Genomic DNA, 25,080 nt, shown 5'->3' on the forward strand with positions numbered 1-25,080 from the left:
CGTTGGGGTGTCTGAGCAGGGTCAGGGGTTGGGTCAGTGATGCTGGGGGTCCCTTCCAGCTCTGGTATTCCAGGATTCTGGGATCTGGGGAATTCATGGAGCAGAGGATGTGCCGAGGGAGCAGGGATGTCCCCATGGAGCAGAGGGTGTCCCCCACGGAGCAGAGGGTGTCCCCATGGAGCTGTGCCCAAGGGGGTTGGACACCTCCCACCCCACAGAGGTGTGGGGCCATTATCAACAGGACACCAACACTGCACAAATCACTGAACATCCCCATTGCACCAGGCATAGAAACATGGAATTCTGAAGTTGGAAAAGACCTTTAAGGGCAACTCCAGCTCTCAACCAGCACCATCCCTGTGTTAGCACTGAACCCTGACCCCGAGTGCCACATCCACAGCTTCGGGAACACTCCCAGGGATGGGCACTCCACACTGCCCTGGGCAGGACAATCTTTCCATGAAGGAATTTCCCCAATATCCACCCTGAGCCTCCCCTGGCCCAGCCTGAGGCCGTTCCCTCTCCTCCTGTCCCTGTTCCCTGCCAGCAGAGCCCGACCCCCCCCGGCTGCCCCCTCCTGTCAGGGACTTGTGCAGAGCCACAAGGTCCCCCCTGAGCCTCCTTTGCTCCAGCCTGAGCCGCATTCCAGCTCCCTCAGGAATTCTCCAGCCCCTTCCCAGCTCCCTCAGTTTCTCCTCATCCCACCCGTGCTCCATGGACAAGCAGAATTCCCTCACTTCTTCGGGAAAGAAACCGAATTTCTGAGCACCAAAAGCCGCTGGGACAACCAATAATTGTCACGTCCCACTCGCCCCAGCTCCAGACCCATCCTCACAAAAGGACTGGAATCTCCTCTGCCCATTCCTGCTTTATTCTTCCCCCATGCCCAAGCTTTTGAGGGGAGCAGATTTGCTGGAATTGTTTGGCTCTCCCTATGTGGGATTTAAAAATAAGACAAAAAACCCCCAAACCTCTTCTCCCGTGTCCATAAAAGTGCAGCCACGTGGAGCTCAATGCTCCCACATTTCCAGGCAACGTTTTCCTTGGGTTCAAAAAAACCCTCGGGAATTTTCTTACCTAAAACAATAAAGGAGAGATTCCCAATTCCCTATTTCCAGGCAATTCCTGGAAAATCCCTCACGAGCCACAGTTTCCCTGCCCTCCATCGGCGGGGTTTGCTTCCCACATTCCCGTACTTTGCAAACCCCAAATTCCATTAAATATTAGGAGAAAGTAACTCCATCCCGTTCCCCACATTCCCACATTTCAACCAGCCCCAGTTTTCCTACGGAACGGCCTTTTGGGGCTGCAGATGGTGGGAGCAGCTCTGGCACCTCTCATTCCCAAGGAAATGGAGCTGTTTCTGGAGCAGGTGGGAAGAAGGTGGGAACAGGCAGAAAAACCCCAGAACCGTGTGGGATCACGTCCCCCCCTCCCCTCGGAGGGGAGAAAAAAAGCAGCCGATTTTTCCCTTAAAAAAAAGCAGCTTTCTCACAAGAAAAGCAGATTTTCAGACAAGAAATTCACTTTTTCGAACAAGAAAAGTAGATTTTTACACCAAAAGAGAGGTTTTTTCCTCAAAAAAAGGAGGTTTTTACACCAGAAAAGGAGATTTTTAGGCAAGAAAATCACTTTTTTTTGCATAAGAAAAGCAGCTTTTTACACAAAAAAGGTGGGTTTTACTCAAAAAAATGAGGGGTTTACTCAAAAAAATGAGGTTTTTACTCAAAAAAATCACTTTTTTGAAAAGCAGCTTTTTACACAAAGGCGGGCTTTATTCAAAAAATTGAGGTTTTTACTCAAAAAAATCACTTTTTGAACCAGCAGCTTTTTACACAAAAAAAAGGCGGGCTTTACTCAAAAAATTGAGGTTTTTAACTCAAAAAAATTACTTTTTTGAACAAGAAAAGCAGCTTTTTACACAAAAAAGGCAGGTTTTACTCAAAAAATGAGGTTTTTACTCAAAAAAATGAGGTTTTTAGACAAGAAAATCCCTTTTTGGAACAAGAAAAGCAGTTTTTTACACAAATAGAGGGACTTTTGCTCAAAAAGGTGTGTTTTATGCAAAAAAGGTGGGGTTTTACTCAAAGAATAAGGTTTTTAGATAAGAAAATCACTTTTTTGCACAATAAAAGCAGCTTTTAACACAAAAAGGGAGGGTTTTGCTCAAAAAAGGAGGTTTTTACACCAGGAAAGCCGATTTTTAGACACAAAAATCACTTTTTTGAATAAGAAAAGCAGCTTTTTACACAAAAAGAGAGGTTTTTTACTCAAAAAAGATGGGGCTTTACTCAAAAAAGGTGGGTTTTTAGACAAGAACACTTTTTTTGCAGAAGAGAAGTAGATTTTTACACAAAAAAAGGAGGTTTTTACTCAAAAAAAGTGGGGTTTTAGACAAGATATTCACTTTTTTGCACAAGAAAAGCAGATTTTTACTCAAAAAAATGAGGCTTTTCACAAGAAAGGGAGATTTTTACCCAAGAAAATTCGGGGTTTTTACACAAGAGAAGCAGATTTTCCCCCTGGTGTTTTCCCGAAGCTCATGCCCAGCCCGCCGGAGATGGGAAGTCCGGAATTCCAGCCCTTTTCCCGACGCTGGGACCCTGTGGACACCGGTGGGATCACACAGGTGGCACACACAGCACGATTTGCCTCTTCCAACACAACTTCTGGGAAGAAACCCCTTCTAAAACCAGGCTTCATCCCCTCCAAAATCCACTTTTTACATCCCCAAAGAAATACAACCCAAAAGGTTTGAGAGTCCCAGGCCTGGCTGAAAAGCCACGGAAAGATAAAGCGGCGCTTTCTGATGGATGCGGAATTCCAGCTCTCCTCGTTATCACTTTCGAGTGGCTTTGCTGATAACACAAAGCACCAAGTGTGCAGCACAGCAGGAAACTTTAAAAACACCCAAAAAAATACCCTAAAATACCTGAAAAATACCCTTAAAAATACCCTAAAATACCCTTTAAAAACACCCAAAAAATATCCTAAAATACCTGAAAAATACCCTTAAAAATACCCTAAAATACCTAAAAAGTACTCTTTTAAAATACCCTTAAAAATACCCTAAAATACCTAAAAAATACCCTTTAAAAACATCCCAAAAATACCCTAAAATACCTTAAAATTACCCTTAAGAATACCCTGAAGTACCTAAAAAGTACTCTTTAAAAATACCCTTTAAAATACCCTAAACTACCAAAAAAATACCCTTTAAAAATACCCTAAAAACCTACAAGATACCCTAAAAAATACCCTAAAAAACACCCTAAAAATACAATAAAAAATACCTGAAGAATACCTAAAAAATACCTTCAAAACACCCTAAAAGTACCTAAAAATACCAAAAAAATACCTAAAAAAAGCCCCTAAAAAACACCCTAAACCCCTCAAGTTTTAAGGCCTCATCTCCCCTTCAAAGCCCAGCAGCCACCAAGAGTTAAAATAATCTTTGCCTCCATCATTCCCAGCGTGCCTTAATCTCCCATTAATCTTTCCTCCCGCTATTCCCAGCGTCCAAATAAATTCCTGCCCGTTATTTTCCGCCAAAGAGCAGCTTTCAGCAGTTACTGTCTCTTTATCCATTCAGATCAATCCAATTTCTAATCAAAAAATGGAAATTAAAGTTTCTTTTCCACCAGCTTGGGAGCGGCTTTTAGCCGATTCCTTGGAAAGCGGCTGGCATCCCAACTTTGGGATTTTCCGAGGGAAAATCCCAGCTTTTAAGAGCCGTGCCAAATCCCATTTCCAGCAGTCCGGGTTGTTTCTCGCCTTACTTCCATGCGGGAGGAATTTAAGTGGAATTTAAGTGGAATTATCCCGGCGCATCCTGCTCGGTGCGAGCGCTGCGAAAAACCACCGGGAAAAACGGGAAGCAGCCAGGCTGAGGCGCTTCCAGGGAAACCTGCGGCTGGGACTGCCAGCCCCGAGCATTATTCCAGGGAAACCTGCGGCTGGAGTAGCCCCAAACGCAATTCCAGGGAATCCTGACAACCCCAAACGCAATTCCAGGGAATCCTCACAGCCCAAAGCTGTATTCCAGGGAAACCTACGGCTGAAATCCACAGCCCTAAGCGCTATTCCAGGAAAACCTGCGGACGAAATGGATAAAACGTCGCTCCATCCTACCATAAGCAGCCTCCGTGTGCCGTTTTCCAGGGATATTCGGATCCTTCCTCGCAGCCCAGCGGAGCCGGTGTCGCTTCCTTGGGGAGCTCCCGAGCAAATCCCGGGGCCGGGCTTCAGTCAGGGCTTGTCACACATCGCTGGCCCCCAGCCCGGCTGAATCCCGGATTAAATAAAGCTCCCTGGAAGCGGCTGGAAAGGCGGCGGTAGCGGGATCGGGGAGAGCGGGGGGAGCGGCAGGGCAAGCGCAGCCGGGAGCGAGGGGATCCCTCTGGAAAACCGAGCCGGGAGCGAGGGGATCCCTCGGGAGGGGAGAACGGAGCCGGGGCTGGAGGAGCGGGGGGAGCCCGGCAGGAGCCCCGAGCTCGGAACTGACCCGGGGGGGGCTCAGCCCCGCCAGTCCGGGGGGCTCAGCAGCGGCCAGGGGGGCTCAGCAGCGGCCAGGGGGGCTCAGCAGCTCCATTCCGGGGGCTCAGCAGCGGCCAGGGGGGCTCAGCACCCTCCTCCTAAGGGGTTCTCAGCGTCCGGGGGTCTCAGCACCGCCAGTCCTGGGGGGGCTCAGCAGCATCCAGGGGGGCTCTCAGCCTCCACCGGGGGCTCAGCACCGTCAGTCCGGGGCTCCAGCAAGGTGCCGGGGGACTCTCAGCCTCCACCGGGGGCTCGGCACGGAGCCGCCGGCCGCCTCCTCCTCCTCATGGCCGGGGCCGAGCGGGGAGAGCGCCGGGAGCGGCCCCGGGAGCGGCCCGGGAGCGGCCCCGCCTCGGCCGCAATGGCCGCGGCTCCCGCGATGCTGCGGGCTCGGCCCGGGGGCAGCGGGGAGGGCTGGGAGACGGGAAATGATGGAGGGAGGGATGAGGGAGGGATGAGGGATGAGGGAGGAAGGGCCGGGCAGGTGCCGGGGGCGGCTCCGGCCTCGCGAACCGTGCGGGGAGGGAAGGGGCGGAGGCGGGGGAGAGGGGGCGGGGATGGGGATGGGGATGGGGAGGGATGGGGCGGGGATGGAGAGGGGTCGGGGGGTGAGGAGGGGAGCCGGGAATGCGGGAAGAGGGGATGAGGAGAGCTGGGGTAAGGTGCTGAGCGGAGCAGGGATAGGCAGGGACGCTGGGGGGATCGGGGTTTGGGATGGGGTGATGAGGGGAGCAGGGGAAGGGCAGGGACACTGAGGGGATGGGGGAATGTGGGGGATGTGGGAAGGGGTGATGAGGAGGGCAGGGGATCAGGGATGTGGGATGTGGATCTGAAAGGAGCAGGGGAGGCTGGGGGGGCCAGGGAAGCACAGGGAATGCCGAGGGAAGCACAGGGAAGGCAGGCACGGGCACTGGAGCAGAGCTATTTCCCATATTCCAGGTCCCCAGTCCCAAGGGCCGTTCCCATCCCAGCTGGATTCACGCCCGTCAGTCCCGGGGGCTGCACCTCTCCTGCCGGCCTTTGGCTGGAATTTCCTGACTTTTGGGAGGGAAATTCGCTCTTTGGGAAAGGAAACCAAAAGGTAGAAGCTGCTCATCCTCTGTGCAGGAGGAGCCGGGAACAGACTGCCCAGGTTCATGGGGAAATCCCAGAATCCTGGAATGGTTTGGGTGGGAAGGGACCTTAAATCCCAATCCATCCCATCCACTGTCCCAGGCTGCTCCAGCCCCAATGCCCAGCCTGGCCTTGGGCACTGCCAGGGATCCAGGGGCAGCCCCAGCTGCTCTGGCAATTCCAGCCCAGCCTCTCCCCACCCTCCCAGCCAGCAATTCCCAATTCCCAATCTCCCATCCAGCCCTGCCCTCTGGCACTGGGAAGCCATTCCCTGTGTCCTGTCCCTCCAGGCCTTGTCCCCAGTCCCTCTGCAGCTCTCCTGGAGCCCCTTCAGGCCCTGCAAGGGGCTCGGAGCTCTCCCTGGATCCTTCTCCTCTCCAGGTGAACATTCCCAGCTCTCCCAGCCTGGCTCCAGGGAGGTTTTCTTGGATCCAGGGATCCCTGCGCTCCTTTCCCTCTCCTGTCTGTCCGGCAGTGCCAGGAACTCCAGACTCACAACATTTGATTGTCGGTTTAACAATAAATGGATTTGTTGTTCCTGAACACCAGAGGCACAGACAGACACAGGAAACCTCCGGGTACCTTGGATTTTGTTCCTCATCCAAGAAATAATGAAAACATTTTTCCCCTAAAAACATAATTAATGAAAATTAATTTTCATTCGTTCATGGAGCAGGGAGGTTCCGGGATCAGACCATTGAAATCTCATTTTCTGGAGCTTCCAGGCTCAAAATTTGGGAAAAACCTCGGGAAATTCCACGTTTGAAAGGAGCTGATCCAGCCAAAATGTAAAATTCCCTGGAAATATTTTCCTCATTTAAATATTCTAGGAATACTTTGACTCTGTGTGCTCTGCAGCAAGTTCTCCCTATTTTCCCCCCTAAAAGCAATAAAAACCTTTATTTTTCCTTTAAAAAACAAGCCAAAAAAGCTTTTTTCCCCCTTTATAAAACAAGTCGCAAAAGGATTTTTTTCCTTTAAAAAAATAAGTTAAAAAAGCATTTTTTCTTTATAAAATAAATAAATAAAGCCCTTTTTCCTTTATAAAAGAAGCCATAAAAGGAACTTTTTCCTTATAAAGTAAGGAATAAAAGCGCTTTTCATTAATTAAAATATTTAATCAACGATTCAGGGGCCTCTTTCTCTTCCCAATCCCCCCTCCCCCCCCGAAAAATTCCTTGGGGATTTTCCCCCTCCCTTTGGGGTGCTCAGGGAAGGGTTAAAGGATTCCTGAGGAAAGCTGGGAGTGAGGAAAGGCGGGAATCCAGCATTCCCTGCATCCCTGAGGATGAGCCAGGGATTCCTCTGCATTGCAGCGCTCTCCTCTCCAGCCCTGCCCAGGGCCGGGCGCGTTCATCCCTTCCCGGGAATGCAGGGATGGAGAATTCCCGGGAAATCGCGGAGCATCCCTTCCCTCCTCGGGGCAATACTCGCGGGAAGGGCTTTGCTCCAACCGCAATCCAAGGAACTCCTGATCCATGGAGTCTGGCACCGTTCAAACCATCCTCAAAAATAGGGAAGAAACTGCAAAATTCCACGGTTGAATTGTGAATTTGATCCCAATCCCACCCCTGTGGAAGAGCAGCAGGAAAACCCTTCTGTTTTACTCACGGAAGAATCCTGGAGCGGGCTGAGCTTTGAGGTCCCTTCCAACCCAAAGCATTCCGGGATTTTGGGATGCAAGGACCACGACGCCGCTTCTGTGTCTGGGAGCGAAGGGAACTTTAAATTCCTGGGACAAAGAAAAGTTTTAGTTGGAAAAGAAATTCCCACCCAGAAAAAAGCCTTGGATGAGTGGAGATGGGGAATGGATGCTGTACAGAACCCAAAAATCCAAGTTTCGCTGGAATTAAAAAATTCCAGGAAACAGCAAAACAAATTTTAAACGTTCCCAAAAAATTCCCTTTGAATTGTGTGCAAGAAAATTCCATGGAACCTTTGGAAACAGCAAGGAGAGAACAATAAACTCCGAAATTAGCTGGAAAACGCTCATTAAAAATGATAATTAAGACACAGGAATACAGTATGGAATTTCCATATGGAAAAAACAGCTGGAGCTGCTGCAGTTTTCCCTTTCTTTTTTTTTTTTTTTTTTTTTTTTTTTTTTTAGAAAAATTCCAGCAAAAAAATGCTGAATCTCTTTAAAGTCAACCTTGAAACAATAAAAATCCATTTCAATGCTGATGAGGAGCTGCTAGGACTGGGAATGTTCATCCCTGGCTCCAAGTGCGAGTCCAGAGGATCCCAATCCCCACAGAATTCCATGGATGGAATGGTTTTCATTTCAAACCCAGCCCCATTTGTTGGCCGAGTGTCCGTATCCAAAGAGAATTCCAGAATTTGGGGGGAGAGAAACTCAGCTCATTCCATGCCCAGCCATGGGAAGAGACATCGGGAATAAATCCTTCCTCCCTCCTTTATTTTCATGGAAATGGGATGAATTATGGAATGGGGGGGGATTGGGACCAAAAAAAAGAGGGATAAAGCAACGAGCGCCATCCAGGGGAAAATTCCAGAGGGTTTTTGGGCTATCCCGATCCCACAGCAGCCAATCCACGCCCTCGGTGTTGGGCTCCCGCCTCCTTTTAAAGGGGTCCTATCCAAGGATTTATCCATGCCTGGAACATTTCCGTTCCTTTTCCAGAGCTGTTTCACTTGTGAGCACCAGGGCTGGGATTTTTCCCTGTTTTCCCGTATTCCTGGTGCGTTATCCCACAGAGCAGGGGGATGTTGGGGCTTAAGGAACAGCAGGTTCTGGGATTGGGCCATTGAAATCTCATTTTCTGGAGCTTCCAGGCTCAAAATTTGGGGGAAACCTCAGGAAATTCCACGTTTGACAGGACCTGATCCAACCAAAATGTAAAATGCCCTGGAAAGATTTTCCTCATTTAAATATTCCAGGAATACTTCAGCTCAGTGTTCTCTGCAGCAAGTTTCCCCTAAAAAAAGGGGATCAGAATCTTCCCTGACTCCCATCCTGCCTCTGGAGCACGGATATTCCCATGGCAAACAGGGCTGGAAGCATCCAGAGGCTGCAATCCTTGGGGAACCAGGAATGGGAGGAAGGTGGGGAAAGTCGGGAATCTGCTGTGATCCACAGGGAAAGCTTTTCTGCGGGAATTTCTTAGCCTTGGAACAGGATCCAACTGCAGCTGTGCAGAGGGAGCATAAATTCCATCTGGGAAGTTTTATCCCTCCCTCTGGAATGGCGGCTGAGCTTTATTAGCATCTGCTTTTCCCAAGCTCTGGGTTTTATTCCCGGGTTTCTTTGGCATTTCCAGGTTTCTGCTCTCATTCCAGAGCCCTGATTTATTTGAGGAAGAGGGGATTTAAGTTGGGTTTTGGGAAGGAATTCCTGGCTGGGAGAGCGGGGAGGTCCTGGCACAGGTTATTCCATGGGTGCTCCATCCCTGGAAGCATCCAAGGCCAGGCTGGATGGGTTTGGATCAGCCCGGGATAGTGGGAGGTGATATGGGAAAGGAATCATGGAATGGGGTGGGATTTAAGGTCCTTTCCCACTCCAGCCACTCTGGAATTAAAGGATTTCCCCCTCTCCCTCCCCCCTATTTCTTTGGAATGCTTTCCACGAGGTGTGGGAAGTGTCTTGATTTTGCCGTATTTGAAGGAGCAGGATGGAAAATCAGATGGGATTTTGGGGGAGAGCCTCCCACGGTGTTCCAATCCCTCTTGGAATGTCCGTCCCAATTTGCCAGACCAGTGCATTTTTATCCACTGTGCTTTTAAGGTTTCCAGCACACAGATCCCATACCCGGGAAGATTCCCTGATTTTAAGTGTTCCTAAAATCCATCTCCGGGAGTTCTCACATCCCAGGGCACAGATCCTGCATTCCCGAGGGAATTCCCTGATTTTAATGCTCCTAAAATCCCTCTGTCCCAGGGCACAGATCCCGCATTCCCGGGCAGATTCCCTGATTTTAATACTCCTAAAATCCCTCTGTGGGAGTCTATTCCCATCCCAGGTCACAGATCCCACATTCCCGAGGGAATTCCCTGATTTCAAGTGTTCCTAAAATCCATCTCTGGGAGTTCTCACATCCCAGGTCACAGATCCCGCATTCCCAGGCAGATTCCCTGATTTCAAGCACTCCTAAAATCCCTTAAGTCTGGGATCCTTCCCCACCCAGAACGCTCTTCCCAACCCAGAACACCTGGATCTGATATGCAGGGGGTGGGAAGGGCTGATCCCTGCACCTGGATCTGGGATTTCATTCCCAAATCCCAAGGAAAGAGACCCCTGCTCCTTTTAAAACATTCTAATAAGGCCACTCCCTCATTCCTTATCCACTGACACAGTGGATGAGCACCATTCCCTGGGAAAACTCTTCCATCCCCTAGGAGAACTCTTGGATGGCACTGGCAGATTGATTTTAATTGGAATTTAATTGGAATTTAATTGGAATTTAACTGGAGTTTTAATTGCCCTTTATATGAAACTCTGTCACTGCTGCTCTGGGAATGTGACCAGAGTTTCCTCCATTATCCCATGATCCCAAACATTTGGGAAGCTGAAGAAATCCGTATTGATTGGATGGCTGGTGATAAACGGGAATGTGTTGGGATCAAACCGACACCGGTGGCTGTAAACCCGCTCTGCATTCCTAAGGATCTTTCCTGCTATTCCCAGCTGCTCTGGGAATTCCAGCCCAGCCTCTCCCCACCCTCCCAGCCAGCAATTCCCAATTCCCAATCTCCCACCCATCCCTGCCCTCTGGCACTGGGAAGCCATTCCCTGTGTCCTGTCCCTCCAGGCCTTGTCCCCAGTCCCTCTCCAGCTCTCCTGGAGCCCCTTCAGGCCCTGCAAGGGGCTCGGAGCTCTCCCTGTGTCCTTCCCTTCTCCAGGGGAACATTCCCAGCTCTCCCAGCCTGGCTCCAGCCCTTGGAACCTCTCCATGGCCTCTGGAGTCGCTCACCAGCTCCACATCCCACCAATCCATGGGATTGTTTCCCACCCTTTCATTCCTGCTTATCCCACTTTGATAACGAACTGGAGCAGAACCAAGCTGGGAATTCTTCTATCCCAAAAAGGAGGATCCTGGTGTGGGATATTGGGATATCGGCCCTGCTGGCAGTGTGGATTCCCAGCTGGATCCTGGGATGAGAGGGATCCTGGCACAATCCTTTCCCAAATTAAAATTTCCCAAATTTTGTGTGCACAGCCCTGCTTGGAACAGAACAAATCCCGACCACAACCAAAGTGGAAATGTAGGGGAAAAAACAGGGAAAAATTAAAACTGCTGGGGCTCTAAAATTCCCCTGGGGAGAATCCCAGGTTTTTATCCAGCCCTGGGATTCCCGGGATTATTCCCACAGTGAGGTGTGGTGGCTGCAGGAGGTCCCTGCCAGCCTGGGATAGTGGGACGTGTCCTCACCTGTGGAAAGGGGGGAATGGGATGGGATTTAAGGTCCTTTCCAACCCCAAACCATCCCATGGTCCGTGATTCCAGCCATGGAATTCCCGGGAATTTGAAGTACTCTGCAGTACCAGCCAGTCAGGCAGGCCCTCCTGGGATTTCAGGAATGGGATTCCTGTCCTTGGAAAATGGAAGCGGTGGGGAAACGGCTGCCCGGAGCCCGTGGCCGCGCCCGTCCCAGTTCCCGGGCTCATTCCCGTGTCCCTGTATCCCTGTATCCCTGTATCCCTGCATCCCTGTGTCCCGGTATCCCGGTATCCCGGAGCCCCTGTATCCCTGAGTCCCGGTATCTCGGAGTCCCGAGGTGTCACTAGGTGTCACTGCTCTCCCGGCAATCCCGGCCCCGCTCCGCATCCCGGGATACGGGGCCGAGTCAGGAAACGGGACCGGGATGTGTGGGATAGGGAGGGATGAACGGGACAGGGATGTGTGGGATAGGGAGGAGGGAACAGGACCGGGATGTGTGGGATAGGGAGGGATGAAGGGGACAGGGATGTGTGGGATAGGGAGGGATGAACGGGACAGGGATGTGTGGGATAGGGAGGAGGGAACAGGAGCCTTTCCACCTCCGATGATCCACAAATCCAGCGGGAAGAGGAGCGATCCCTTCCCTGAGCCCTGATGGGCTCTGCACCCACCTGGCACTGCCCTGCCCCAAATCCCTGTTCCCAAGGCTTCTAGGGACTTCTTTCCCTGGAAAGATGAAATGCAGACTCCTTCCCAGCGCTAATCCCATTCCAGCTGGCAAATCCCAAGGATAAAAGGGACATCCAGGGGTCCAGTCCTGCCTTCATCCTGCCCTGACATTCCACTGGGGTGGTAGAACCCCCCAGGGGTGCCTGCTCTGACCAAGGCTACTCCTGGTATTGTTCCCTTATCCCAGAAAACCAAAAAAGATGGGATCTCCATGGGAAAGGGACCGTGTTTTCCATGATTTCTGAGGTTTTCGTGCATTTTGACACAGCCACCACGAGGCTGCCATGTCCCTCTGCTAAGTCAGGCCTAACTCTGCTCAGGGCATCACTTCCCAGAAAACATTCCCAAAGCACTTCACATTTAGGATTTGCAAAGGATAAATCCATGGAAAACCTGCATTCCCAGAGCAGGAGTGGCTCCAACTCTCCTTGCTCTCAGCCTCACTCCTCAGAGCTGAAAGCACACGCGGGATTTCTCCCACAGAATTTAGGGATGGGATCATTCCTGTCCTAATTCAGGGACGGGATTGTTCCTGTCCTAATTCAGGGATGGGATTGGTCCTGTCCCAACTCAGGGACGGGATTGTTCCTGTCCTAATTCAGGGATTGGAATCATTTTCCCATGGAGCTGCCAGGAGCTGGGATTTGGAGCAGGGCCCAAGGACGGACCCTGCCCTACATGCCCAATGAGAAGGGAGGACACCACGCTCCAAACGGGAATCGTGTGGAGTTCCGAGAGCTCTTCCAGCTTTTCCTCTGGCTGCAGTAACTGCCAGCACTGCCTTGGCTCATTAGGATGGATCCCATCTTTTTCTTCCAACTGGAAAACAAAAAGGTCCCATCCGCTGGGGGAGCGAGGCAGGGCCAGCACGGCCCCACTGCTGGGGGGCTCTCGGCAGGGAGGGACCCCACAGGGCACCGTCACCCCTACAGGGGACCCTAAAGGTGGCCCAGGGGTGCAGGGGACAGGGCGTGGGGACAGGTGACACCCATGATCCAGTGCAACATGGAATCGTGGAATGGTTTCATTGGAAAAGCCCTCCAAGGTCATCGAGTCCAGAATTCCCCTGGCACTAAGCCCTCAAGTGCCACCCCAGTGTCACCCCCAGTGCTACCCCAGTGCTACCCCAGTGCCACCCCAGTGCCACCCCAGTGTCACCCCAGTGTCACCCCAGTGCCACCCCAGTGTCACCCCCAGTGTCACCCCAGTGTCACCCCAGTGTCACCCCAGTGTCACCCCCAATGCCATCCCCAGTGCCACCCCAAGCCACCACACCAGGACAATTCAGCTGGAAGGGCTTTGGAAAACATCCTTCCTCCAGGCCTGGGCCTCTCTGCTGGTTCATTCCCAAGAGGAGAATCCCAGGAAATCCCCAGGAGCCCCAAGGCCACTGCAACCCCCGGGCAGGGATTGTCCCAGCCCCTGATCCCACACGGATCCCTCAGGATGTTTGGGATAACCACACAGGGATCCCTCAGGATGTTTGGGATGATCCCAACCGCACTCGGGCAAGGACAGCGCAGGGTTAAGCTGGGCCGCAGCTCCCAGCTCTGCATCCAGAGCCTCCTCCAGGAAATCTCCCAAGTCATGGCTCGGCCGGAGCTCGGGATCGTGCTGCCCATCCCTGGGAACGCCAGGAGCTGGAATGTCGGGATGTGCAGCCAACCCACGGCTCTGGCTGTCGGGAGCTGCTCCAGTTATCCCCAAAACCTCCCAGATCATCCGTGGGAAGCTGGTCCCAGGAGCAGCCCCGGGCTGGGCACTCCCCTGAGCTGAGGGGGACAAGAATTCCCCCAAATCCCCAGGCCCCTGGGAAAGAGTTTGGATGCCTGGGGTGCTCGGGGGCTCCCCAGGGAGGGGCAGTGGGGTTCAGGGGTGCGCGGCGCCCAGGAGCACCCCAGGGTCACACCCGGCTGTCCCCGCTCCTCTGCCGCCTCCCCCGGGCACGCGGGAAGGCTCCGAAACGCTTGGAGCTGGATCTTCCATGAAAACAGAGCTGGGGGAACTTTGGGAATGGGGGGTTCGACCACCTGAGCCCACAGGGCCCCAAAGGGCGGCTCTGGCTCTTCCCGCAGTTCCCAGGAGCGGCTCTGCATCCCCTCACCACAGGAACCTCTTCCCGGACGCGTTTTCCCAAAAAACCACTTCCCAACCCTACTCCCTGGGATAGCACAGCCCAGAACTCGCTGCCACAAGAAAAACCCACGTGGGAAATCCCGCTCCCACAAAATCTGATCCCTGTGAGTTCCCCTAAAAGCACTCCCAAACCCCATTCCCAAAGCTCCCTCCCTTGGGAGAGTCCAGCCCTGAAATCCGTTCGCCAAAACCCAGCACAAATCCCACGGGCAAAAATCCTGCTGCCCCAATGCCCCCAAACCCCCAATTCCCCCAAATCCCCCTCCTCATCCCCCTCCAAACTTCTCCCATCCAAACCCGCTCCCTGAAGGCCCCTCACATCCCCCCCTTGCCCCATCCAGCTCTCCAAGCCCCCAATCCCATTCTCCTGCTCCCCAAATCCTCCCCACTCTCCCTGGCCCCCCTCGCAGCCCCCTCGCAGCCCTTTGTGCTCCCGACCCCTTCCCGCACCCCCCTCCCGCCTCCCCAAACGCGCTCCCCTTCCCGACCCTTTTCCAAGCCGAATGCACTTCCCTCTTCCCAAAGCCACCCCCAAAACGCCGCCCTCCCCCTTTCCTGATCCCCCATCCCGATTCCCAAGGAGCCGCTCCCCTTCGCGAGCCCTCCCCACGCCGACCCCTCCTCTGTGCCCCCAAAACCCCTCCCTGATCCTTTCCCATTCCAGCCCAACTTCCCACCCTCCAACCCTCCCCACTCCCTCCTCCCTCTCCCACCCCAAACCCTCTCCCCTCCCTCTCCATCTCAACCCTCCCTCCTCATCCCACCCTCCTTCCCATTCCCAAACGCTCTTCCTCCCTGCCCATCCCAACCCTCCCTTCTCTCCCTCCCATCCCCACTCCAACCCTCCCACTCCAAGCCCTCTCCCCTCCCTCGCGTCCCCTCCCTCCCCATCCCCATTCCCATCCCCACCCTCCATCCCTCCCTCCATCCCCAACCCTCTCTCTCCCCTCCCTCCCCATCCCCACCCACCCTCCCTCCGACCCCTCTCCCCTCCCTCTCTCCATCCCATCCCATCCCATCCCGGTCCCCTCCCCGGCTGTCCCCGCGGGGCGGAGCGGAGCGGGCGGTGCCGGGCGGGCAGCGCGGAGCGGCCAGGCTGGGCTCGCCTGGGCTCGGCACGGCTCCGCCCGGCCCGCCTGGGCTCGCCTGGGCTCGGCGCGGCTCCGCCCGGCCCGGCTCGGGCCGCCTGCATGCGGCGGCGGCGGCCGCGGGGCTGCCGGGCGGGACGAGCGGCGCCTCGGCGGGGCTCCCGGCGGGGATGAACGGCTCGCTGGGATTCCAGGAGGGATGAACGGCTCGCTGGGGATTCCAGGAGGGATGAACGGCTCGCTGGCGATCCCGGCGGGGCTGAACGGCTCCTCGGCGGCGGCGGCGGGGCTGCTGGCGCTGGAGCTGGAGCGGGCGCTGCGCTGCTGCACCGCCGCCTCCGTGGTGACCGACGGCAGCGGCGCGGCGGCGGACGAGCGCAGCCTGTACATCATGCGCGTGGTGCAGATCGCCGTCATGTGCGTGCTGGCCCTCACCGTGGTGTTCGGCATCTTCTTCCTCGGCTGCAACCTCCTCATCAAGTCCGAGGGCATGATCAACTTTCTGGTCAAGGACCGCCGCCCGTCCAAGGAGGTGGAGGCGGTGGTGGTGGGGCCGTACTGACCGCAGCGCTGGCCACCGGACTGACCGCAGCGCTGGCCGCCGGACTGACCGCAGCGCTGGCCGCCGGACTGACCGCCCGCAGCCCTCCCGCGGACACGCGGGCTCGGCTTGGAGCCTCCTGAAAAGCAGCAGGCGAACGGATCCCGGGATGCCGGAGGCCAGGAGATGCTCGGGGTGGCCGGAGCCGCCCATCCCGGCCCATCCCGGCGCATCCCGGCCCGTCCCGGTCCGCCCCCGGTCCCGTCCCGCCGCCCGCGGCTGCCGAAGTAAAGCGTGCTCTGATGGCAACAGGTCTGGGCTGCTTATTCCGTCCGCCTCCATCCCATCCCTTCCCATCCCATCCCATCCCATCCCATCCCATCCCATCCCATCCCATCCCATCCCATCCCATCCCATCCCTCCCGCCCGCGAGTCCCGGGATGCCGCGGAGGGGAGCGGGGAGCGGCCAGGATGGAGCTTTCCCTGTCCCCCCGCGGCCCGTCCGGGCGGGATTTCCCGTCCAGCCGCGTTAAAACTTCCCTTTTCCAGCGCTTTTCCGGCGCTTTTCCAGCCCCCGCGTCTGGCTGAACGCGGGACCCGCATCCCTGCGCGCGGGGAGATGCGGGAATTACGTTCCTGCCCCTGGATCGCGGCTGTGCCCAGGGAATCCACGCAGCCCACCCCGGCTGTATCCCGCTGGCCGGGAACACAGCGGGAATTTTGACTGTGGAAAACCCCCAAATCCGGGTTTTATTATCCCAGCTAAAATCCTGCCCAACAGGTGACTTCGCACGGGCACATTCCAGGGAGGGAGAAGCCGCTGCTCCCACGGGATTTGGATTCCTCCGTCCATTCCCTCCCTAGGGATCTTTCCGTGCGAGCTTTCCCGGGTGTTTCTCCCATTCCCGGCGGGATCCTCCTGGAGATAAATCCATGCATCCACATCGGCTGGGGGAGGGGTGGCCACTTCCCGGGAATCCCGGCAGCGGCATGGGGACGAAGAGGCTCCAACAACCTGAGAGAAAATCGTTCTCCCGACACCCAAATTCCTGCTGGGAGATGTTCATTGTCCAGGTTTTTAGGGCTGGAAGTTTTTTGGAGCTTCCTGGTTTTTCCCGGGGCTGGAAATGGCCGAGCTCCCGAAATTTTATGGACACCCCTAGGAGAGGTAATGAGGAGTTTAAATTGGAGTGGAAAAGGTGAAATCCATTTACACCTGGGCTGGAAGGGGGCGGGAAAAGCTGGAGCTGCCAGAGGCACTCCTGGGAGAAGCTGAGACAAAGCAGAGCATCCCCATGGAATCAATTCCCTGAGGCCGGCAGGAATCTCGGCAGCGATCCCTCATTTCCAGCCACGTTTAAGGGAAAGACAAAGAACAGATCTGCCTGTTCTCCCGGGAACAAACACACCCTGGATCGGGCACCACGGAACAGAAACGCTCCCGAGGCATCCCGGCTGAACCAGCTGGAGAAATCTGTCCAAAATTCCCCTTTTTTACCCTTTAGTGCCAGAGGAACGTTAGGAAAAGCGGGATTTTAGGATAACGCAATAAGAGGGAGAAATAATAGAGAGGTTCCAGTCATTCCAAAGCACTTCCAGCTGTTCAACTGGAATCACTTCATGGTGGAGCGGAGAACACGAGCATTCCCATACCCTGGAATATCCAGGAGTGCACTGAACGCTCGGGCACTTTTTGGGAGTTAATCCATCAGGAATCCTTTATTAATTACAGGGAATGCTTGGAGTAGAAGGCATTTGGATTAAGCTTTGCCGGGAGCCACGGCTTTTCCCAACACCACAATTCCAAGCTGAGGCAAACTCCTGGTTCTGACCTAAAACTGTGGAATTTTCAGCCTCAATCCAAGACCCCTCCTTGCCTGGTGCCCCCACCCTAACCCAGTGTTGGTGGCTCTAATCCCTAAAAATATCCCTCATTTTAGGCAGGGAACAGTTGGGAAAAGGGTTTTTCCTGCTGGGTGCTATGGAGGTGTTGGGACACATCCAGGGCATCTGTGGGATTTGGGCCTCTCTCCCTCTGTCCCGTGGGGATTTGGGAATTGGCACGGAGAACAGATGGGATATTTATACCCTGTCCACGGGCAGGAAGAGGGAAGGGCTGGAAGAACCTCTCAGACTCTGGGATCACCTCAATCCCGCATTTTTGGGGTGATAGAGGAGCAGGAACCTCAGGGGGAATGGAGATTTTCCAGCTGCTCCCGTCATTTTTTGGAAAACACCTGGAAAGCTGCAAGGGAAGCCTGTGGGATCAACAAGCCCAGCTCTGTCAGCTCCTGGAAAAACAAATCCAGCTTGTGGTGCTGAGGGGTGAGGAAAGGGGGGTATTTGGGATGAAGCCAGCGCGGGTCCCCACAGGAGGCTCCACAATCCTGGAGCTGGTGTAAGGAGAGCCCGAGGAATGGCTTCCCTGGGCCTGGATGGTTCCTCCAAAATGGTGGTGTTTTTCCCATCTCACCACCAAATTCCAGGCCCTTTCCTCACTGTGCGTTCCCACTTCTCCACAATGTTTCCATCCATGGAATTCCCAGAGGAGCAGAAGACTGAGTGACCTGGGAGACGTGAGCAGCTCTCAGGAATTGCTGTGGGATCCCAGAAGGGTGGGATCCTGGAATGGTTTGGGATGGGAGGGAACTTAAATCCCATCCCAATCCACCCCTGCCATGGCAGGGACACCTCCCACTGTCCCAGGCTGCTCCAGCCCCAGTGTCCAGCCTGGCCTTGGGCACTGCCAGGGATCCAGGGGCAGCCCCAGCTGCTCTGGGCACCCTGTGCCAGGGCCTGCCCACCCAGGGAACAATTCCTTCCCAAGATCCCATCCAGCCCTGCCCTCTGGCACTGGGAAGCCATTCCCTGGGTCCTGTCCCTCCATGCCTTGTCCCAGGGTGAGGTGTTATTGGGAATATTTCCAGTTTTTGAGAAAATCTTATGATTCCTGGCAGGGAAGGACTCTGCAGCAGGGCCTTGTCCCTGCAGAATTCCCACTGGGATGGCAGGGATTGGAATGAGGTGATCCCTTCCAATCCAAACCATTCTGGGATCCCATGACCCAGTTTGGAAATTTTTATGGCTGTTTCGGAGTGAACGACACCCAAGAATTCCCTGCAGCCCCAGGGAGAGCAGGTCCCTCATGGAATATTTGGAATTCTCCTGGAGTACGGCAACAGAACAGCTCCAATGTGACTTTCCTGGAGCCAGGGTTGGAGTGGCCTCACCTCAGGCTTCCTGAATTCCTAATCCCTGTCTCCACAGCCATGACATCACCACTTTCATGGATTAAATCCCAGTGCCAGGAGCTCCAGGGCAGAGCTCAGGGCCACACACCCCTCAGTGCTCAGCTCCCAGCTGGAAAAACCCCGGGAAAAACCCTTTCCTGGGCATCAAACCCACCCAACTGCCCCCTGGATCCGAGGGGCACCTGCTGCCTGCGCTTCCTTCCAGGAATGCAGGCTGGGAAGAGCAGTGATGGATTTCACGCTTCCAGCCCCGAGGTGCCGCGGATCCTTCCGGAGACAAACCCGGAGGCGCCTCGGCCGCTCCCTGGCGCGGCTGGGTCGATACCTCAGCCCGGAGCCGCTCATTAAAAACACTCCGGGAGCTGCCGGAGCCTCCGGATAGCCCCGGGAATGCACTCCCGGTAATGGCTCCGTGCTTTGCAGTGTCTGCTCTCCACCTCGTCTCGGGAATCAGCGTCCAGCCCCGGCGAGGGATGAGGGAAGGAGCACTTTGGCAGCTCAGCCGCACCAGGGGCGGGGGGGTAATTCCAGTTCCATATTCAGGCCAAATTCCCATCGATTTTTAAAGCAGCTCAGCTCGAATGAGGAAAATCTGCTCCCGAAGTTCATTTGGAGCTAAGAAAATGAAACCTTTTAGGGCCAGAGCTGTTCCAGCTCCCTGGTTCGCCTTAATATTTGTCATTCCAAGTGGAATCCGTTCCTGGATCCCACAGCGCTGGGGCTGGCAGCTCTTAGTGAAAGGATGGTCCCTAAAAATCCCAGTATTCTGCTGGGATCCCCTGTAAAATTCCTGATATTCAGCTGGGATCCCTTTCTAAAAATCCCAATATTCAGCTGGGCCCCCTCATTAACAGGATCCCATTAATGATCATTAGCGAGCGGCTCGTTAGCGGGGCTGCTCCTCCTCCCAGCCCTGTGTGTGTGTCCATGAATGGATCGTATCCATTGATTCCAGCCAGGAATAACTGGCCCAGCCCACGGAGCCCCAGGGGACAGCGACTCTTCCGATTCCTTTGGAAGAGAATCCAGCACTGGCAGCTCCAGAATGAAACTTGGGAGTTGCTGCCCCAAAATTGGATTTTCGGAGCTGTTGCTGGCAGCCAAATTTCTCCAGCCAGCTCCCAGCCCCTGAGCCTGGAATTGTAATTCCCCAACTCTGGACTCAAAGGGTTGTTGTGGGAATTGTTTTGAAGTGTTCGGGGACCTGTTGGAATTCAGGGCTGGTTTTTCTCATCCCAAGATTCCATGAGGCCTCCAAGGTGAAATTTTAGCAGCAGCATCTTCTCCCTTCACTGGACTGAATTTCAGACCAAGGAATATTGGTGGATATACAGTTTATTCCCTCTGGAATATGGAGCCAGGCTGGGAGAGCTGGGAATGTTCCCCTGGAGAAGGGAAGGACACAGGGAGAGCTCCGAGCCCCTTGCAGGGCCTAAAGGGGCTCCAGGAGAGCTGGAGAGGGACTGGGGACAAGGCCTGGAGGGACAGGACACAGGGAATGGCATGGGTGGGAGATTGGGAATTGGGAATTGCTGGCTGGGAGGGTGGGGAGGGCAGGCTGGAATTGCCAGAGCAGCTGGGGCTGCCCCTGGATCCCTGGCAGTGCCCAAGGCCAGGCTGGACATTGGGGCTGGGAGCAGCCTGGGACAGTGGGAGGTGTCCCTGCCCATGAAACACGTGGATTGGGATGGTTTTAAAGTCCCTTCCATCCCAAACCATCCCATAATTCCATGACTCATTCAATGATCGCTGATGAGTTTACAGGGATCTGCCTTTTTTATGGGACACCTTTATTATTTCATGCCCAAAATCCGATATTTTTTATCGCCGGGGCCCAGACTCTTCCTCTGAAGAGGGAAACCGAAGGAAGTGGGAGCTTTCCAGGGCTGAGCAGATCCATCAATTTGGCCACGGGCAGCTTGGGACCTATTCCGCAGTTATGGGATGTATTTTTAGCCCATGGAAAAACAGTGTCAGGAGCACCTGATATGACAAACACACAGAGCAATCCATCACTGCCCGGCCGTCATTCCACCGCAGCCAGGAGGGTTTCATTTCCCCACCACTCGCTGCTATTTTGGAAGTGTCTCCAGGGAGCCTGACTGGAGGAACCAGGGAGGGAGATGGAGCTGGGATGGAGGAGATGGAGAGGGGATGGAGGAGATGGAGAGGGGATGGAGGAGATGGAGATGGAGCTGGGATGGAGGAGATGGAGCTGGGATGGAGGAGATGGAGCAGAGATGGAGGAGATGGATTGGGGTGCCAGGGGTAGTCAGCTCAGGGTGGAGGTGCCAAATTCCAGCCAGGACCACGTTCCTTCATTTATTCTGGAAGTTTTCCTGTCAAAATGCCAAATCCTGGCAATCCACACATGGCGGGAATGTGCAGCTCCTGGAAGAGTCCAAGCCTGGCTTTGCTTCCGAGCCAGAGCTCCCTCATCCTCATCAGCGATGCTTGGAGCATTCCAGGGAGCTGGTAGTGGATCATGGAATTCCAGGCTGGTTTGGGATGGAAAGGACCTTAAATCCCATCTCATTCCATCCCTGCCATGGGCACCTCCTGCTCTTGCATCCCCAAACCGGGGCTGACCAAACTCCTTCCAAAAACTCTTCCTTCCAAAACCTCTTCCTTCCTTGTTCCTCCCAAATCCAAAAGGAAAACCCAAATTACGGAGAGCACAAACATCCCATGGTGGTTGTGAAAAATCCTAAAAAGCCCCACAAAAACTGGGCCAGGACTCAGGAGTTGGGTGGTACCTCCCTTCCCATCCGTGTTTTGTTTTGTTTCGATTTTTAGGGAATTGTTTGGCAGGACAGGGATTGAATCCAGACTGGGAATGACTTAATGAGGCCAGAAAGGAAATGTATTGCTCTGCTCCAGCCCTGGATGGGGAGAGCTCAGAGATCCTTTAAAAATGAGCTGGAAGCAGAATTAATTTGGGAATCATCCCTCCCTCAGCCATCGGAGCACAGCTGAGCATTCCCAGGTGAAATCCCAGCTGCTTCTCTTGGGAATAAAAATCCAAACTGGGATTGGACAGGCAGGAATAAACAATAAATAAGAAATGATGAATAAATAATAAATAATAAGGAATCAAGAAGGAACAGAAACATGTAAATCCCAAAAAAATTGCAGGAAAGCTCTGGATCCTCCAGCCCCGGCACAGCTGCCCAGGGCAGGGCTGGAATTCCTGCTCCTGGAGGGATTTCAAGCCCTGTGCATGTGGCACTTGGGGACAAGGCTTAGAGGGCTTTTCCAGCCTTAGCAATTCCATGATTTCTGATTATCCCGAGCAGGAAGTCCCCTGAGGACCAGGGAGGGTCATTTTGGGTGATGCGGGACCATTTTCCTTCAGGATGAAGGGAAATAGTGGGATACAACCTGGGAATGGGGGTGAGGGAGAAGAAAACAGGGAAATATCCTTCAATTTCTCCATTCTGGGTGACTCCAAAGATTCACCAGGAAGTGGGGAACAGCCTCGGCTCCTGCTGGAGCTCCGTGAGATTGAGGATTTATGGAAGGAAGAAACTGAGGAATTCTCTCCCTCCATCAATCTCCAAAGGCCCTTTCCCTGGGGATGGATCCCTGGGAAGAGCAGCCCTTCCAGCTGCTGCTGCTGGTGCCAGATGGGATGGGGGGGATTCCAGCATGGCCAGGCTGGGATAAATCCCAGTTGAAAGATGGAGATCGGGCTACAGGAATGGTTCCACACTGGAGTTCCCAAGGGGAGTTTTGCCATTCTCCCTCCACATCCCAAGGCGGATTCATTGGGATAGTTCATTTTCTTCGGGTCTTTGGGACAAAGCTTCTGCCTTTCTTTTCCATCCAATGTTTCCTCCTAATTCAGGATTCCACAAGAGGTGGGGAGAGAGCCAGGAGGGAATGAAGCTCCCGCTTGGAGCCGGGATGGGAGAACAAGGCTGAACTCCCCAAATTCAAAGCGTAATTAAAGGAAATTGAGTTTTGTGAGGGAAAAAATTCCCAATCCCACATTGATTTCGAGAGCAGGAGTTGGTTGAAATAGCCAGAAAAAGGAAAAAATCAGTGCAGGCACCATTTTCCCAGGAAAAGCTGCTGCAGCCGCTTCCCAACGTTATGGATGAAGCTGTCACGGAGCTGCCGGTGGAAAGGAAATCCTGGATTCCCTCTGCTGCCATCCCGGCGTCAGGAATGATCTGCTTGGAAAAGAGGCATGGAGGGCTGGGAGAAAGGGCTCAGGGTGGTGGGAAGAGCTTTCTATGGATAAATCCTGCCCTGGGATCCGTGTCCATCATGGCCAACCCACATTTTCTCGGCCAGTTCCGGGGATTTGCCTCCACACCATGTGTGGGGTTTTCCTGGAATGGTTTGGGGTAGGAAGGACCTTAAACCTCATCTCATTCCATCATGGAAAGTTCCATCAAATCCTGTCCCCAGCTTGGTGTTGAGCTTTTCCAGGGATGTGGCAGGAGCAGGACATGGCTGGCCAAGGATCCTCCCACACCTCCAGCTTTTTATGGATAGCGTGGAATTAAATCATAAATCAATAAAATCCTACCAAATGTCCAAACGTTGGCACTAAATTCCCGAATTTCCCAAAGGGGGAAGGCATTCCGGAAGAAAATGTATTTGGGAAGGGGATTATGGTAAAAAAGTTGGGATTTTTTCCCCTCTAATGTTGTTCTCTACCTGCAGAACTTGTGGGGCTACGAGGACAGTGGGTGGGAATCTTTTATTGGGAATGGATCATGGAATCCTGGAATTCCAGACTGGTTTGGGTTGGAAAAGACCTTAAAGCTCATCCCATAAAAGGAAACCAGGAGGTTTGCACTGGAAATAAAGGAAAATAAAGGAAAATAAAGGAAAAGCAGGAGGTTTGCACTGGAAATAAAGGGAAACAAATGGAAATAAAGGAAAAGCAGGAGGTTTGCACGGGATATAAAAGGAAAATAAAGCATGGAAGATTTTATGACAGGAGAAAAATGAACAATGGCTCAAATCCATCTCCGAGGGGGAGAGGGGGCTGATCCATGCTTTTTGCTGGATGTAATGTAATTTCTCCGGCGTTTTCTGTCTGATAAGCAGGGATGAAGCGTTTGTGTCGGAAAAATTCCGTGTGCTCGGGAAAGGCTCATTTAAAGGGATGGGAAGGAGGATGGAGATGAGATGGTGGCCTCCAGCACTGAAAACTTCCCCGGGAGAATTATCCGGAATTCTCCTCTCCCATACAAAACCCACTGAAAGCCCATTAAAAATCCCGGATCCGGATGCACGGCTCATTAGCGCATGGACAGACATGGGAATGGCAAAGGAGTTGTTTGGAAAAGCCACCAAATCCAAGTTCCTGCTGTCCCCCAGCTCCCCCAGCTCTGGCTTGGCCTCCTCTGGGGAGGGATTGCTTCCCAAAAGAAACAGGGATGCAGCTGCCTCTTGGATCAGGGCTTCCCTTTGGAATCTCTGAAGGGAAACACACCTGAAAGTCCCAGGAAATCCATCCCAAATCCAGATTTTCGGGACACAGAGGGACACCTGCAGCCAGGGTTAACTCTAAACTCAGGTTTAGCTTTAGGCGACTCCTCACCAGTTCTGAATTCCCATCAAAGCTGGAATTCCCTGTTTCTCCTGAAGCCCCATATCCAGCTGGAATTCAGCTTCCAGGGATTCCCTGACTCCTTTTTCTAACGCCTTCTTGCTTTCCTGCCTTGCAGCAGGCAGGAATGCCAAAGGAGTGAATCTTCTCCCGATCCAATCCCGTGTGATTCCCTGTCCCTGTCCCCCCGTCCGGAGGACACGGATCTCCACTCCAGTGCAATCCCACCTCTGGAATGTTTGCCAAAGCAGGGACATGGACCAAAGAACCAGGAAAAACATTCCCTGAGGCTCCATTCCCTGGATGCAACTGCCCCAATCCCTCCCATTCCTGGAGGGATTTCAAATCCGTGTGGATGTGGCACTTGGGGACATGGATCGGGGTGGCCTTGCTTGGATTCCATGACCTCCAAGGGTTTTCCCAATCCAAACAATTCCATGACTCTTCTCCTCATTTCCTGGCTTTAAAAAGAGCTTGTAGCAGTATTCCGTCACTTTTCCTAAGATTTGAAGTCTGAAAGATCTCCTTAAGAAATGTATTTGGGAAAATTACGGATGGCCACAAGTAACAGAGATCCAGTAAGAGTCAGGCATCCCAAAGTTTACTGGGACACCTGGAAAGCTGCTGTTTGGAGTTTTGCACCACATTCCAATGTTTTCCCCATCTCAGAAAGCTGCTTTTCCACAAAACCCACTGATTTTTCCGTAGGTTCCAATTA

The 25,080-nt window shown here is 53.6% G+C and overlaps 2 protein-coding genes and 1 long non-coding RNA gene across 6 annotated transcripts in view; 1 reads left to right on the forward strand and 2 right to left on the reverse strand.

Moving 5' to 3' along the window:
* Positions 1–5,001, reverse strand: part of GALNT13 (polypeptide N-acetylgalactosaminyltransferase 13) — a 50,840-nt gene extending 45,839 nt beyond the window's left edge. For 2 of the 4 annotated variants that reach the window (XM_039555149.1, XM_039555148.1), the window contains exon 1: positions 4,132–5,001. The gene's annotated coding sequence lies outside the window, so the exon portion shown is untranslated. Of the gene's footprint in view, positions 1–971; positions 1,078–4,131 lie in introns of all 4 variants that reach the window. The other 2 variants (XM_039555150.1, XM_039555151.1) reach the window with 2 other exon arrangements.
* A 1,823-nt stretch (positions 5,002–6,824) lies between these two features.
* On the reverse strand, positions 6,825–12,854 carry LOC109145638. Its single transcript, XR_002047168.3, has 3 exons — positions 11,040–12,854; positions 7,261–7,381; positions 6,825–7,173 (listed from the first exon to the last, which is right to left on the reverse strand). It is a non-coding gene; the product is annotated as an uncharacterized LOC109145638 (long non-coding RNA).
* A 2,251-nt stretch (positions 12,855–15,105) lies between these two features.
* RPRM (reprimo, TP53 dependent G2 arrest mediator homolog) lies at positions 15,106–15,851 on the forward strand. Its single transcript, XM_039555115.1, has one exon. The coding sequence runs from the start codon at positions 15,201–15,203 to the stop codon at positions 15,561–15,563; it is 363 nt and encodes a 120-aa protein (XP_039411049.1). The 5' UTR covers positions 15,106–15,200; the 3' UTR covers positions 15,564–15,851.
* Positions 15,852–25,080: the final 9,229 nt, after the last annotated feature.

The sequence above is a fragment of the Corvus cornix genome, chromosome 7, assembly GCF_000738735.6.
Source record: "Corvus cornix cornix isolate S_Up_H32 chromosome 7, ASM73873v5, whole genome shotgun sequence".
Lineage (NCBI taxonomy): Eukaryota > Metazoa > Chordata > Aves > Passeriformes > Corvidae > Corvus > Corvus cornix.